Below are 16,118 nucleotides of genomic sequence, written 5' to 3'. Positions count from 1 at the left end.
GATGCTCTTGCTTCCACAAATATTTGCATATATCCCATGCCCTCAGAGACACACAGCCCAAGGTGGGTACCACCTCCTTACCTGGGCAAAACTAGTGAGGGTTAAATCCAGGGCAGAACAAAAAGGGACTCATGAGAACAAGCAGAAATCTTACTAACAGTTTCTCTGGAGAGCTTGGGAATTCCATCCTAGAGACAGTGGGAATGAGATGGGTGAATCAGGCAAAACACATCACAGCCAGGTGAGCAAAAATCACTGACATCCATGCCTTTGCTATCCCTGTTATCCCTGCTAAACTGTTCTGGGCAAAGAATGACCTTATCTACTAAACTAAATGAGTCAGCATACACGTAGCATCAGATGATCGTAGGACTTCAAACAAAACACATTTGTAAAGACAGCATAGAGGTACAAGCAGTATGAGCACAGGATTAGAGAAGACAATTTTCAAGCAATTTTTAATTTCTAGAAGAGGCTGTGGCTGGATGTAAACCTCTACAGTACAAAAAAAAAAAAAAAAAAAGGCCAGCTGGTTTCCAGGTATTCTTTAACTAGGTGCCTTCATCTTCCACAACACTCCTCTGGACTTAGGCAAACCCTTTGCTGCTTTAATCTCTACTGAACAAGTCGTTATACATGTAAACCACACCATGTTTAGTCCAGGAATTACGACCTATCTCCAAGATCATGGTGCCTAGGGCACAGACTCAGATTCAGGGACATTATCTGCTCTTCCCTCCTCAAGTTCTGCTCAGCCACGTGAGCTGCTTTCCTTTTCTTTCCCTCCCTTCCCAGCTGTAGAATGAGGATAATGAATCTGATCTCCCTTGTAAAAGGACGGTGGATGAAAAGCCCTGTCTAAAGAGACAAACATTATTAATATTCATTCCCACCCCTGACTCCAGAAACATTAGATTAAGGCAGAAACAGTATCAATACTTATTTTGCTTCTTATAAGAGGTCCTGCATCTCTGAGCTGACCCACATTTTATTAACATGCTGCAGGTGTAAGTGAAAAATCCCCCATCCTTTATTCATTACCACCATTATTTTTCAAGAAAATCCCATCAGGGTTTTTCAATTCAGCATCTGATTTGATTGCCAGAGCTCTGCTAATTGTTTTCAATGAGATTAGGAGAAGACTATTATGCTGATAGGACGTTCGTCAGCACTGCATTACCCAGTTCCACTGAAAAGGAGGCCCATTTCTAATGTCATGCAGATGCAGTCAGGACTAAGTAAGCTTCCTCCTACCTTGATTATTATTATTTGTATTAAATGGCGCTTAGGTACCCAGGGGAGAGAACTGCTCATTCTTCTTGGATGTTAATCCCTCCTGAGACTCCCCTTACAGAGCTCTAATCGTAAGCAAAAGCCCGATGTAAGTAATTGGAGAGAAACCTCTCCCCTCCAGCCGGTCCCTGCCAAGCCACCGGCAAGGTGATGAATGAGGACAGGGCTCCTCGGTCCCCCTCCGGCCACCCCACTGAGGTGGCCCCGAGCCACGGCATCAGTCACATCCCTCTGCAAAGCCACGCACTGGGACACCCTGGGGACCATCCGTCCCCGTGGCGGCTGTGGCCACGCGAGGCAAAATCAGCCGTGGCGCTTGAAACAGCGGCTGCCGAGCAGTACCTGGTTGTAAGCGGCACAACTGGATGCCAAGGAGAACACCTCCACTCTGCTTTTAGAGCTCACCCAGGCAGCGGCACGGCCACGCAAACAAATGAAAGCTGAATTTCACCCGGCTGCTGCCAGTCCATCACATGTTCCCTGAGTCCCCCTCCTTCACTTGTCTCATCCCAAAGAGATTTTGGGTCCGAGGTGGTTAATAAGTAGAGGCCAGAGAGAGTTGATCTGCCTCTGTTCACTATCGAGGGACGCTCATACCAATGGTTCTTCTGATTTCTAGGTTCCTTTTTGTTTTTTGTCCTCCCAAAGACAAAAGTGGAGGAGTATTAGTGATGTATGAGAAATCAATTGCTGGTTAATGAAAGCACTCCTTCACCTTCTGCAGCCCTGAAACCACAGAGAAATAAAATAAATGCTGATAACTACCAAACACAGCAGGCTAAGGATTACCTGATATACCCAAATTGATTTTTCGGGGGTGGGGGGAAAAGGGGTGGATTCTTAATCCCATGGCAAAGATGGTTTCCCAGCTGCCCAGAGCCGCCCGTGGCACAAGCCATGGCACGACCCGTGGCACGGCAGTCCCGATCCGGTGCTACCCCGACACTGTTGTGACACCCCAGTGCTACAGGAGGAAAGCAGTGGAGCTGCTTGCATTCTCTATTGCACCTCTCCCAGCACTTTGCAAAAATTACCGAATATTTTGGGGTGAGAATCCTTTTTCCGGCACTTTAATATGCACATAGCACCAGGCGGCTCCCTGCAGCTCAGCAATGGGTGCCAGCAAGGGAATTATCCATCCCAGGGAGAAGAGGTGGGCGAAAGCAAATTTCACAGGCGGTTTCTTGGGTTGTGAGAGGAGCAGCTGCTCCAGCGGGGTGCTGCTGGAGTGGGGCAGCTGCCGGCACTCTGCTCCAGCCGCTCCAGGCTTTTTCTACGAGGGTCCCAGTTGCCTGCAATGGGTGCGTTATGAGAGCCCTAAAGCAGCTCCACACTTTGGGGAGACACCCCTGCCCCCCTTGGGCATCTGTCACCCCCAGGGAATGGGGGGCACAGCTGCCTGTGACCAGCTGGGCTTGGGCTAGGAGGTCCCCACTGTGCGATGCCACCGATTAGAGGAGGAAAGCGGGAGGATGAGGTCCATCATGGGGATGGGAGTGTGGTACTGGGGGTCACCCAGATTGCACACCTTAACCCGGCAGTACGTGCGCAGCAGCTGCCCTTCCATGCCTTGGTCAATCCATATCTCAGGTCAGGCAGCGCCGTACCTCTGCTGCGGGTGGGCTCAGGGTGCTCCCGGCGGCGACGGGCAGCGACTGACAGACGTCACTGCTCCCCTGCCGCCTGCGTTTGTTCCAGCTCCGGCACCTTGTGTCCTGAGCGCCGCGGTTTCAAAGACTGCAGCTTTGATGAAGTGGCACCAGGGACCCGTCCTTAATTAAAGATGGATGAAAGTCAGCTCAGTTCAGCACCGGGCTGAGATTTCAGCAAGAAAAAAAACCTGGGAAATTTAGAAAGCTGGGCTTCGGGGGCTTCCCCCTGCCCCAGGTAGTTCAAGGCACGCAGAGAGGGGCACAGCTCTGACGCTGCATTTCCCATGACCGCAAGGAGACGGCGAGCGCCTGGAAAGAGGTAGACATGCTGGCTGTGAACTCCCCTTCTGCGGGGCATAACCAGAAGCAGGAAAGCAAAATTAGCAAAAGAAAAACCAGGCTGCAAACGCAACGGGCAGCTCCCGGCGCTGAAGCCAGCAGAGGGCATTGGCAGCACGCTGCTGCCCACACCAGCCGCATCCCAAACCCATCCTGCTGCCGCCTCATCAGCTTACCAAGTGCCCTGGTACCTATGTACCATGCAGAAAAAAAAAATCCCATTAAAAGATTGCTGTGTTGTAATATCCTGGAAACATCCCTTGGAGATCAGGCACAGAAGACCGTGTGTCTGACGCTGTAGCGGGATGCTCTGACGCTGTACGATGGGCTGTGCGGGATGCAACCTGTACTGTTTTGCCTCTTTAGCTCTCCAGTCCCACGGGCTGGCTGTACGCAAGGGTAAAAAGAAGACACCTGAGCAATCTGCGTGCCTATAAAGTCTTGTTTGCCAGACACTGCATTCTCCATCAGTGCAGACGCCTACCCTGCGATCATCCTTTCGTACAAGTTTCTTACCCGTTTATTCCAGCCTTGCAGTTGTTCAGGTTCTTCTTCAATTTTTAAATGCATGCCATAATAGAATTTGGTTTTGTTTACTTTTTTGAAAATCTTCAATCAATGTGTAAAAGGTAAGCATGTAAAACGTTATGCCTCTACTGGCAGATTTTCATGGCAGTTTCAAAAAGCTATTTTAATCTCAAGTGCTGGATGTAAATACTGTGTTGGAGTTTCTATAATGCTATAGCCTTCTGTTGGCTTATATAACCTCCAGCTATAAAATACAGACCTTTCTTGAACAACAGCCAAGATCTTGGAAAGAATCAAAGAATAAAAAGCAGAAATGACTTTGTCAGGAGATGGAATTTGTATATTATACATATAAAATCGTCTCAAAACTAAACCCTGTGTTATGGCAATCTTTGCCGCAGCATCACAGCTTCCGAGGGGGTGGGAGGCGGGGAGTATCCCGGGGCTGCATCCACCAAAACAGCCCGACCCTGTTTCCCCTCCACACTGCGCTCCAGCCTGGGACTGCGGGCATTGCACCAGCATGTCTGGAGTCCTGGTGGTACCTGCAGCACTGGGCTCTTGACTGCACCGCCTGGCCACCGCACCTGCCCTGCTGTGGGACGTAGCTCGGGTTTGTCCAGCCCAGCTTTGCTCAGAGGAGCTGCCGGGTTCAGGGCTGCAAACAAGCTGTCCCCCCTGCGCTGGCTCTGGCAGCTCGTGGGACATCAGGGCAGGTTTTACTGATTTGCCCAAAGGGATTTTTTTCCTCTCTGAAATGTGAAGTTTATTCCTCTTACCCATGAAGATGGGGCTAGTCAACAGGGGGACAGGCTGAGCTTTTATAACATGGGTCACTTCACTACGAGAAGCCATCCATGAGCCAAAATTGTTTCTTACTGAAGCTAACAATGGCTTAATTATGTTTATCTTTTCTGAAAATAAGGTCTCAGGAGAATGTGCTGGACCAAATCCCTGGTACGGCCAGAGTTTCAACACATGTCAACAGTGACAGCCAAGTTGAGATTTGTTACTGCAGTGGGAGGTAGACCCGCTCTAGGGATTATGTCAGGATCAAAGAGAAGCTTATTATTAATAAGGACTTTCCATAGCATCCACATGTGTTTTCAGGATACTAAGAGCACCTCATGGTGCTCACCTTTCTTGGAGGAACGATCACTGCAGCATGTGGTCTTTGAGGGAGGTAAAAGGAATCCCAAAAAGCACAAGTCGTGATGGGACAGGGATCAGCTTGTTTGCCATCCCTGACCTGCAGCGTGACTGCAAGGGGCTCTGGAAGTTGGACCCAAACTTCTGTGTGTCACAGGTTCAGTGACCCACACATGTCGCTCCCTGATGTCAAGTGAAAAACACTCCCCTGTAGCAAGGGGAATATGGGGCCGTGGAGAAAAAAAAGTGACTCTATTACCCAGAAAATGCTCCCAACCCTTGGGCTCACGTGGGGCAAGAGAAGAAGCCTAATCTGTGCTGAGCCAAGCCTGTAGCAGCTCCTTGAGAGAGAGTGCAAAGTCCCAATGAACTCAAGAGAAATGATGCTCCAACCACTGCAACGCAGCAAAAGGCTCCCAGCTAATCCACCGACGAAATCTGCACCATTCCCAGCTGGCGGCCGAGCAGGTCCGGGAAGTCAAGGCTAGGATCGGCAGGAGAAGAGTTTAAATAAATAGTCTATGGGGTCCTGGGAGCACAGAGGGACATGTTTCAACACATCACCCTAAAACTCACCACAAAGCTGTATTTAACCCAGGTCTGTGTGGGATCAGCCGTTTGCTGCAACATTTCGGTACGGGAGGATGAATTCCTACCTCCAAGACAAGTTCCTTTTGCTCCACTTGGTGACAGCCTGCGTGAATCGCTTCCTCCTGGTCTCTGTGGTGGTGAGGTCGGGCAGAGAGCAGCGAGGGGTCTTCATCAGCTCCAGCGTGGCTTCATCTAGGGTTAGAAAAAAAATAAAGAAATCATGGGAATGGTGGGTTCTTACTGGAGAAGGGAAGGGAAGTGCTGAGGATGCAGCAGTGGAGCAAAAGGTAGTGCCTGGGAGCCCTTGGGGCATGGTCCTGGCCCCAGCATCACCCATGTGGTGCCACCCATGGGACACTGAGCCCTCTCCATGCCACGGTTGCACCCACCAACGGCAGCAATTCCTGCTGAAAGCCCATTTCTTCAAAGCACCCGCCAGCTGGGGCTGCCAGGAGGTGAGGGGGGGTGACACCCCACGGCCAGGGGGTGAGGTGCTATCTCTGCTGTTAGTGTCAACAGACGGTTTATTGATTTCAGGAGGAAATGCAGCAGGTTACCTCTTGGACGACACTCTACAGATCTCGAAAACTTGTATGGAAAACCACCTGTGGCCAGCTTTGATTACACATTAAACCATATTTTTTTAATTATTCTGTTTTGTTCTCTCTTGCTGAATTTCCCATTATTCCTCTGGCAAAGCAGAGATGTTCACATGTAAATAAACTATATCTCTGTTCAGCTAGGAGCTCATTTGGAAAATGTTCATATTCCTTCTTATTTTTAAAACTGAATAAAAGCTTAAAGCTCCCATTCTCATCTGCTGAAAGGCAAACAAGTTGTTCGTTCATCCATTTTCCGTGCTGGCTTTACCTCTTAAACACTGTTTCAGATGCAAACCCAGGTCCACGACCTGCCTGGGGCAGCCCCCCAGGCCTGTGTCAAACACCCCCTCCAAAAATGAAAATGCAAATGCATTTGAAAGGCCATCCTTGCTCCCGGGCCTCCTGCGGCCTGTGATAAGGTAGAAGAGAAATAATTGCATGCACTCAATTAAGAGCAGAGAGGGAAAAATCTCAGCGATGGGATGCGGCCAGCGGCTGCTCAGGCGGCAGCTGCTCCGGGGGACCAGCGGAGGGCTGCCGGGGGCAGCGGGATGGACGGAGACTGGCCTGCTAATTAGCAACTTCTCATTAATTCCATCCCAAGCAGCAGAACGGAGCTGGCCACGTGGCGGGAGGCCGTGGCCGTGCGTCAGGGAGGAGAGGAAAGCAGACAGGCACCCTTCCAAAGGCCAGGATAATGCTGGCTTTCTCTTTCCCTCAATGAGGACATTGAGAGGAACGACCTCGGCCATGCCAGGGAAACTTGTGTCACTTCAGCCTGGCCTTTGGGCTGCTCCCTCCCAGCCAGATGTGGCCGCCACGTCAGGCAGAAGCCACCCACTGCCCTGTCCTGCTGACCACTGGAACTACTGGGGAGGGTGACGGGCTCTCAGCTGGCCAGGGGCAACCAGGGGCGGGTGTCCAGAGCCACCGTGGCCCGGCGAGAGCCAAGGAGACCCTCGCCAGCTCCGCAGGCACCTCGGGGCTCTCTGCGTCATGGGCAGGAGCGAGCAGCGCTGGGGGGAGGCAACACCATCTTCCTCCCTCCCCTGCGCTGTGCCCCAGTGGTGAAGAAACCAGAATATCTACATGTACAAATTAGGAGGCTTAATTAGGATTTTTGTCCAATTCAATGTGATGCTGCAGTTAAGGCTTTGAACAGGACAACCTATCAGCCTTAGTTTCTCTGTTTGTTTTTTTTCTTTCTTTTTTTTTTCTTCTTTTTTTTTGTTTGAACACACCAAGAGCTATTTTAAGCTATTTTAAGCACAACAGGAACCCCAAGGGTGTGTGGGTCTGGTGAAATAATTGCTTGCCTCAGGTTCTTGAAAGCACAAGGCAACAAAGCACCTGAGCCATGTAATTACTCTTACAGCTGTAAACTGGGCCATATGTTACCCCCGTGTGAGCTTTTCCTGGAGATGATGCTACTCCACAACTCAGCGCCAAGTCCCCTCTCCTCCCCGGACCTACAAGGAGCCATCCCTGCATCCCTCTGCACCGGAGAGAGAAGGGATCATGAGCCACTGACCTAGGACCCCCGTCGCCTCGAGCCCCCCAAACCGCTGCATGGCAGTGATGGCCTTGGTGAGCTCCTCCTGCGTCTGCAGTTGTCCTGTGACAGGATCCGGAGGAGGCAGATACCCAAATTTTGTCAGCCAGTCCTATGAAACAAGGAGAAGAGGGCAGAATGAGAAAAGGAAAGGAAGGAAATACGTACGCAGGGAAAAATGCTCCAAAGGTCCCATCCATTCTGCTTGGAAATCCTTTTCCCATTTACACATTTATACCCGACTTCTCCATCAAACTGCTAACAAATGGACATGTCAGGACGGATCTGTACACATCACTTCAGTAACGGGATCTGGCGACCTTCACACATTCCAAGGGTGACATCTAATTTTGCCACCCAGCTGCAGACCATCTTTGATAGCAGCAGCAGAGCCCCAACCCGAGGGTCACACAGGCGCCTTTGATTCTCCCCTCGGACACTGGCAGCTCTTACTGGAAACTTGTTGCAGGGCTGAGCACAGCAAGGGGAGGAAAACCGCTTGTTGCGAGGGCCAGGCAATGCCACCTCCCTCGGGACCTCACGTCCGGTGGGAGCCCACGGGGGTCTTGGGGACAGTCCGCAGGTCTGATGGAGGAACCTCGCTGACCTCTGGCCGAGGCTGCAGCTGGGTTTTGCCCAACTTTGTCTTGGTCGGACCTCTCCGACCATCTGTGCTGGGCTTTAAGCTTTCTGCTGTCCCCCACAGGCACCACAGTAAGGTCACAGCTTCCCATGAAGGGTGGGTGACAGGAGGGGACCTTTCCTCCTCCCTGCCAGCATGGGGAACACCTCTGTGACCAAGTGCCCTTTGCAAGTCCTTCCATGTCCCCATGTCAGCACAAGAGCTGTGCCTGCTCTCCGGGTCCCTTCAGCTAATCTGCCACAACACTATCATCCTGCTGTGACATTAATCGACCTGCTGCGACCTCCTGTTGCTTTCCAGTCCATGAATGGCTGGGGTGGCCGAGCTTTGAGATTGCAGTGCATTAAGGGTGCAAACAGCTTGGCAGAGGCTCCCTTCATCCAGTGGAGATGAGCTGGGACACAGGGATGAGGACATCCCTGAGGTCCAAGTCCCCTCAATGCACCCTGATAGTTTGAGGACGTTAGGTTAATGGTTGGACTCAATGGTCTTACTGATCTTTTCCAACCTAAATAATTCTATGAGAGTGACTTGTTTTACCTTGGCGTTCACAACACTAGGATTTTGATTGGAAACAAACCCAACCATGAAGTTTCCAACCCCACTCTGACCCATACAGTCATCTGAGAGCTGAGGCGGATGACCTCAGCATTGACACAAAACTGAACCCTCTGGAGAAAACCACCATGGAGTCGTAACATACCAAGCCACTTCCTCAGAGTCCACCATGTGTGGTGGGACCTTGACTTGGTCCCCTTCCGCCAGTTCCCAGGCAACATGATGCTGCAGCCGCAAAGTTTCAGCTTCCAGGAACCGAAATGCCGCCCCGGAGAGACCCAGCGGTTTCCCAGCAGTGAGGTTGCCCTCCAGTGCAGCAGGGAGGGGTATGGGGACAGGGAGCAGAGGAAATCCCTGCAACAGCCTTCTCCTAAAATTTGGCCAATGCCAAAAAGTCATTCCTGCTGATTGATGGCCCTCGTCATTTAAAAAAAACAAAACCAAAGCCCCAAACCTACATAAATGGATTTTTTAAAAAACACTAAGAAAATCCCATTGATGGTGGCAGCAGGTTTGTAAACTTCAGATTATTTATTCAAAGGGATAAATCGGCGGTCATGCTCACCCCAACAGCAGCAGAAGTGTGAGGACTGGCTTACTGGTGAAGCTGAAACCTCAGTCACCCGCAGCCCCCAGCAGGGGGCCATCTGGTTTATTTAAGAAGAGAAATAAATGGCTTTTCTCTCTGTGCCCTCCTCTCCAGTATTTCCAAGTGCCCTGGTTTAACCATCTCCCTGCCAGTTGCCTGAAAGCATTTAGAGCCAGGTGTGGGCATCTCTACCACCAGAAAGCAGTTGGGACCTGTGAAACATCCGTGTGTCCCTCTTTGCCAAAGCCTAAGCAAGCACAGACGCATGCCAGCGATCACCCTGCCATGGGTACCTCATTAAACCCAAGACCATTATTTGATAGGAATTTGCCTCTCAAAGGACGATACATTCTTATGAAGATCTTTATCTTCCTCTTTTTCAGCCTAAAACTGATGAAAGAAAATGCCATAAATCTCCTTCTTACAACTGCTTTTTAAATGTCTGGTGAATTATCGTTCTAAATCCTTTCTTACCTTCCTTCTCGCTCCCCTCCCCCACCTCGGCAGAAGGATCAGCAAAGAATAATAATACCACATGCAGGAATGCCATAAACACCTACACTTTATTTTCTTTATCTGTATCAAAGAAACATTGATCTATTGAGCCTCTTGAAGACTGATATCGATCTAGACTTCCGCTGCGGTCAATACGCCACAAATTCATTGTAGTCAGATTAGTGCCAAAAGTCAGTACCTGCTTATCGCTACAATCTGAATGTCTTATAGCTTGGTGTCACCTGCAGCGGCCACCCGAATGCCACAGCATCCCCAGTCCCTCTCTGGCAAACCCAATTAAAGAATTTCATACTTACAGAGCTTTATAACAGATCTCCCCACACTTGGTGTGCCTCTCTGTTGGGGAACATGGTCTCCTGTGCTGGGTTTCTCACTGGTAATTTACTTCCCTCCTCACCCTCCTTATTTTAGCAGAGTGGTGTGTATTTACAGCCAGAGAAAGCAGCTTCTCTGGCCATTTCTTGTTGCTTGATGCAACTCCATTAGCCACCACCTTGCCAGGAGCGCGTCAGCATCGTCACAGCTTTCCCTCGCCATCAGGCTGAAGGCCAGGCCAAGTGCTCTCTCCTCTTCTCCCTGCTCCTATTTGTCCCTTTGCATAGCAAAAACATTTGTGACAGAAATTAGAGATACAATTTGCCCTTGATTGTTTATGAGAAATTGGCTGCGACGTGGAGCTCGGCAGCCGGCCCATCAATTGCTGAGGATGGTGGGGTTTAATTTGGTTTCTTCCCCAGCCATGGAGACAAGTGTCATTTATTCTCTAATGACAAAGGAGCCGAAGCTATGCTGGAGATGTACATAACTCAGGTTTGCTCAGGTCCTCCTGGAGATGGAGGTGGCAGCAAAAGGCTGGGGAAAGCAAAGGCACAGTGAGGTCCAACAAAGGTCCTGCTGCTCTGGCTGCAGCTGGGGCAAGATCTTCTCTCTTAATCCAAAGGGACGGAAAAGGCACAAACACAACTGGACACCCCAGAGCAAATGGGGGGCTCCCTAAAGAAAAAATGGAAGGAATGGACAAAAATCACAAACCCTTCACCTGATCCACCTTGCAAGCACTGATTTTCCTGAATGTGATTTTTCATGTAGACCATCATGTTTATCATACCTTACTCAGGTTCTCCATAATTTTATAGTCCTCTGTGATATTACTCTCATTCATCTCTTTTCCAGTGTACGGGTTCTGGCTTGTTTCCTCTCTCCTCGTAAGCAAAGCTGATCCATAATATTGAACTTTCACATTCCACCTTTGCTGTGGCAGAAAATTTCATTACGGAAAATGCAGCTGGATTTGAAGATGAGAAAGACCAGCAGGAATTGTCTGGCTAATTATCTGTGTGCCCTGTGAAAGCTTTTCAGATATTTTCTTGTCCTGACTTAAAAGCTAAACTCATAAACTTCCATAGATGAAAATATGAAAACATTTTCCACTGAGATAACTTCAACACGTTCCCTTCTTATTTCACTTTTTTTTTTATAATAAAAAAGGCTTTTTTTCCCAACTCATTAGCTTAAAATGTTTAAATGAAGTAGTGATTTGAGCTGAATGTTGAAATTCTTTGAACATTTTTCTTGCCTGAGTTAGCATGATAAAAACTTTTCCCTAAAAATGTGCTGTGCTAAATGAATTGACCTAATCCCATGAGAAGGTTCAGCTCCAGCAACTTCCTGTTTTAAAAGGAAAAAAAATTGCTTCACCCAAAAATTCAGATTGAGCCAAAGTCTGACCATCCTCCAGCCCCGGGATGATCTGGGAACAAGTGTGGCTGCACTACATAGCTCATGCCATGGCCCAGAGTACATACCTTGGTCTGGGGCTAACGGGATCCCAGCTCAGTTTTTGTGGGAATCACCTCATTTTGCTTCTGGGCCCCAATTCCTGATCTATAAAATACTTGCAATAGACTTCCCTAGTCTCCCATCTATTGGTGCTGCACTGGGAATTCCATCCTCAACTGCAGGGGGCTGCCGGGTCGGACCCAGCCAACGTGTTTCACTGCCATCGCCAGAAGTGGACCCACGCGATGGACTTCTCGGTGCTGGGAGCTGGTAAAGACGGGGCTGGGGGAAGCTGGAGGGACTGAGCCCAGTCCATGATGAGTCTTCTGGTCCAGCTCCACCACTGAGCAATACAGAATTAAAGGTTTCCCATTGTGCTCAGGGCCAGGGGGGGAAAAAAAAAGAAAGAAAAAAGGAAGAGCTGCATGCCTGGCAAAAACGTCCAAAGACACCCATCCATCTGCAGCTCCCCTCCACTGCACCGAATAAACACAGCTGCTGGCGAGAGCCCTCACGCTGCTCAGCGCTGAGCAGAAGCACATACATACCCCTTAAAAACCACAGCCGGGATGTTTATTGACAAAACACCATCCCTCTGTGGGGCTGGAGATCCCACCCTGCCCCACACGGGATGGCAGGACTCATGCCGTGTCCTGGACAGTGGGGAAAAGCCATCGCAACATGTTCACCTCTCGGGACCGAGGCACCAGGACCGGAGGCTCCACAGGTGTTGCCCATGTCCCATCCCCTGTGGTCTCATGGGACCAGCCATCCAAGGACAACACAACTCAAGAAATGAAGAAAAATGGAAAGGAGTTTTTCGTTCCCTTATATCCCTACAACCTTTAAAAGGTTTGATTTTACCCCTCCCGTCCCACTGCAGGTGGTACCCAATAAAAGATGTCTTAAGGCTACTGCTTCAAAGCACAGTTTTCCTTTGAAAAGGGACTGTGTCAATGGTGACGCAGCAGCGTCGTTCCTCCACGGAGCTGCTCTGTGTGCGTATTTGGAGATGGATTGCTCACCTGGTTGGCTAAAAATAAGCTCTATTATTTTTTCTCATTTGGGTTCCCATAGTGCTGTGGCATAGCATAATGGAGAAAAGCCTGCTTCTTGCCTCAAAGAATGGTAAGCAGAATCTAAAACTGCAGAATTTTATTTTTCACGTGATTTTTTTTTTTTCTTTTGGAAAAGGCACAAAGTTAGAAAAAAAAAAAGCTAATTAAGTCCTCTTCTCCCCTGCAAACAAGCCCTGCTTCAATTTTGGACTTTTTTTTTTATTCCTTAACCCACTTGAATGGAATACCAGGGAGCTACACTGCTGGGGCAGCAGCCAGGAACTGGGGCTTTCCAGGGCCAAGTGATGACCCAGAGCCAAGTGCTGGCTCCAGCAGCAGTGAAGCCTCTGGTATCACTTATGCAGAGCCAGCTTTCAGATTAAAATGGCAATTTCATTTCTTTCATCTATCCACTTCCTTTGTATCTATACCCTTTTTTCCTAGAACCTACTTACCTGCTTAATTTTAAAATAGATGTAGATATTGTCCCTCTTTTATGGAAGATTTATGAGCTCCGTAGGTTTGCTTTTACAAATATTAATATTATATAAGCTGATGGGCTTATTCAACTGCCACAGGCAAAAAAAGACTCCGTCAGCAAGTTTTCTTCCTGATGATTTCTTTTTAAGGGTCGTAGGTTGGCGTTTACAAGAAGACAAAATAGTTCAGGATAACAAGGAGAGGATAAACAGGATAAACAGCAAAAAAGAAATCAGGACAAGCAGAAAAACTCTACCCATAACAGTTCCATGCTTCTGCCTGCTCTTGTATTATTATAATGACCACATTTCTAAAGCTTAGCCCCAAAATTTTTTTTTGCTTGTTGTTGCATAAACATACAGGGGGAAAAAACCAGCCTTAATCCTGCAGAGTTTGTAACACTCCCTTTGCTCAGGGATGTAGATCATTATTCTCGGTTTACCCGCCGTATTGCCAAGCAGAGGAAGAGCAGAGCTTTACCCCCAGTCCCTGGGTCCTCTGCAGGTTCCTAGATTGGACCCTGGGCTTTGCACCAGCATCCCACACTCCCCACCCCACCAACGCCAGAGGAGGAAACTGGGTTTAAATTCACGCCCCTGTTGACGGGGGTGCAAGCAGCACCCACAAAGCTCTCCAAGAGCTGTCGGTTCTGACACCCGTGGGCACCTCTCCCTGGTCTGTGCCACGGCCACCGGCATTGCCCCAGGTGCCTCTCTGCAGCGAGAAGCCACGCTCACAGTGACTTGCAACGCACCTCTGGAGACTCTTTGGCTGCACGGATAGGATGCTGGTATATCCCAATTTCCAAATTTTCAGGGCAGTCCAAGGCTTGAGCAGAAGCATGCTTTTTCACTCAAAAGATCCCTTCCGTTCATATTCCTTGAAAAGCTTTACCAAAGTGCACCCTTCGCTCCTTAATCATTTCAAAAGGCTCTTGTCATGGCTGAGAGCCTAAACCCTTACCCCGATGTGAATTCGGCCCTCAGCTTTCCGGCGGGGGCAGCCCCGGCGAGGTCCCTCCCCACCGTGTCCGACGTCCCTGGCTGCAGCAGGAGCACAAACCGCCCCAGCGCTCATCTCCGCCACTCGTCTCCTGCTGTCCACGCCAGATACCCACAGAAAAACGGGCTTTGTTTTTGTAGGGTCACCCAGGGGATAGGGGATTTTGAAATCTCCCTTTCCTGATGGAAGTCCCTTTATACCCTGGGCGCGGTTGTGCTTCGCGCACACAAGGGAGGAAAAATCCAAACACACTATTCAACAAAATTAATGACCCAGATTACTAAAATAAAGCTACAACTCAAACAGCCGGAACTAATTTCCAAATTACACTTCACTTTATCTCTGCAGCTACCATTAAATAGGGTGGAAGCTTTTAAAATAAAACAAGAAATTAAAAAAAATCACCACCACCACAAGCTAGATTAAAGGGAAATTGCTTTTGGCTGTTTGAGTTTTTCTTCCAAGTTTTCGAAGGTTTACAGTATTAAAATTTTTACAGTCATTTTCCTGAGATCAAACGACCCCAGGAACAACGCCCATTAATTAGAGCAACACATATGGTGCTGCAATACTCCAAGGAGTGTGCTCCTGCAATGTAACGGCCTCCGGGCCGCACAAAGCCAATAATTTCCTTCCAAAGGTTGACACGCACCTCTCTAATGAGCTATCACGTGCACGTAATCAGCTGATTAATTCATTAGGAGAAAAAAACCCGCAGTTTGGATTACAACCAGGATTTTGGTTGACGCCACCACTGAACCGCAGGACCGGTTTCATTAGCTCACGCTGGAGGAGTTGCTTGAATCCAAACAGCTATTTAATTCGAGCGAACGCTGTGCACAGAATCCAGGGTAGAAGTTAATGCAGCTGCTAATGATTTCCTCTCCCTCCCCCTTCCTTTAAATGTTCGATTAGGTTAACAACAGCGGCGTTGCAAAAGGCCACAACCTACACATCCCGAAGCTAGCAGGTCCCTTGGCAAGGGACGGATCAAACCACTTGATGACACTGGACCTGGGACATCCAGGTCATTAAAGTTCCAGCAGAGAGAGCACCTCCGCTCCGGCGCGGCTCGCTTCCCAGCCAGCAACTGGATGCCAACTTGGCTGCCTCCGGGTCCTGTCGGACGTGATCAGGTCTTGCTTGTAGCTTCAGATGCTCATTTGCAGGGTTCTGCTTGCGTTGCTGCTTTCCTGGGCGTTGGGGGATGACGTCCTCTGCCAGGCAAGGTGGGCACAGAAGAAGGCTGTCGTGATTTGGAAGCAAATTTCATCCACTCTGCGGTAGATGTTACACAAGGTCTAAGCATCTCGTTGGTTGGATGGATATTGAAGGCATTCCCAGAAACACAGAGTTAATCAAGAGATGTTGTAGAAGCAGAAGGAAATTCTCTGCAGACCACAGAAACAGCCTTTTCAATGTCTTTGAACTGAAGATCAAAGAACCAATTCCCACCCATAGAAGGCAGGCAGAACAGTGCAGCACAGAGCACTGTTTCCTACAGCTGGTTTAGGTTTCTTTTCAGAGTAAGAAAAAGTGACAAAACATGTAAACAAGGTACAGTTTATTCTGTATTTTCAACATAAATGTGTATTTTTCTTGGTGGAGATTTAACACACCAGGACTTTAGGGAGGCCTTCAGTCACTAGAGGTTTTCCAGCACATCCTGAAGATTTCCATTCAAAGGCAATGAACGATGTAAAAAATCTGTGTGTAATTGAAACTCCACATGACCTCAAAACTGAGTTTCAACGGGAATAGTTTTTTGTTTTTAAATCAGCCCTAGT

At 48.9% G+C, this 16,118-nt stretch overlaps 1 protein-coding gene across 1 annotated transcript in view; it reads right to left on the bottom strand.

Moving 5' to 3' along the window:
- The window catches only part of MMP17 (matrix metallopeptidase 17), a 67,974-nt gene that overhangs the window by 16,734 nt on the left and 35,122 nt on the right, over positions 1 to 16,118 (bottom strand). The window contains exons 2-3 of the mRNA XM_049806591.1: positions 7,686 to 7,818; positions 5,618 to 5,744 (exon numbers count right to left, since the gene is read on the bottom strand). Coding sequence (XP_049662548.1) covers positions 5,618 to 5,744; positions 7,686 to 7,818 — 260 coding nt within the window. The remainder of the gene's footprint in view (positions 1 to 5,617; positions 5,745 to 7,685; positions 7,819 to 16,118) is intronic.

Source organism: Accipiter gentilis, chromosome 7 (genome assembly GCF_929443795.1).
Source record: "Accipiter gentilis chromosome 7, bAccGen1.1, whole genome shotgun sequence".
In the NCBI taxonomy this organism is placed as follows: domain Eukaryota; kingdom Metazoa; phylum Chordata; class Aves; order Accipitriformes; family Accipitridae; genus Astur; species Astur gentilis.
The sequence above is the reverse complement of the archived record's forward strand: the minus strand, read 5'-3'. Positions and strand labels throughout refer to the sequence as shown.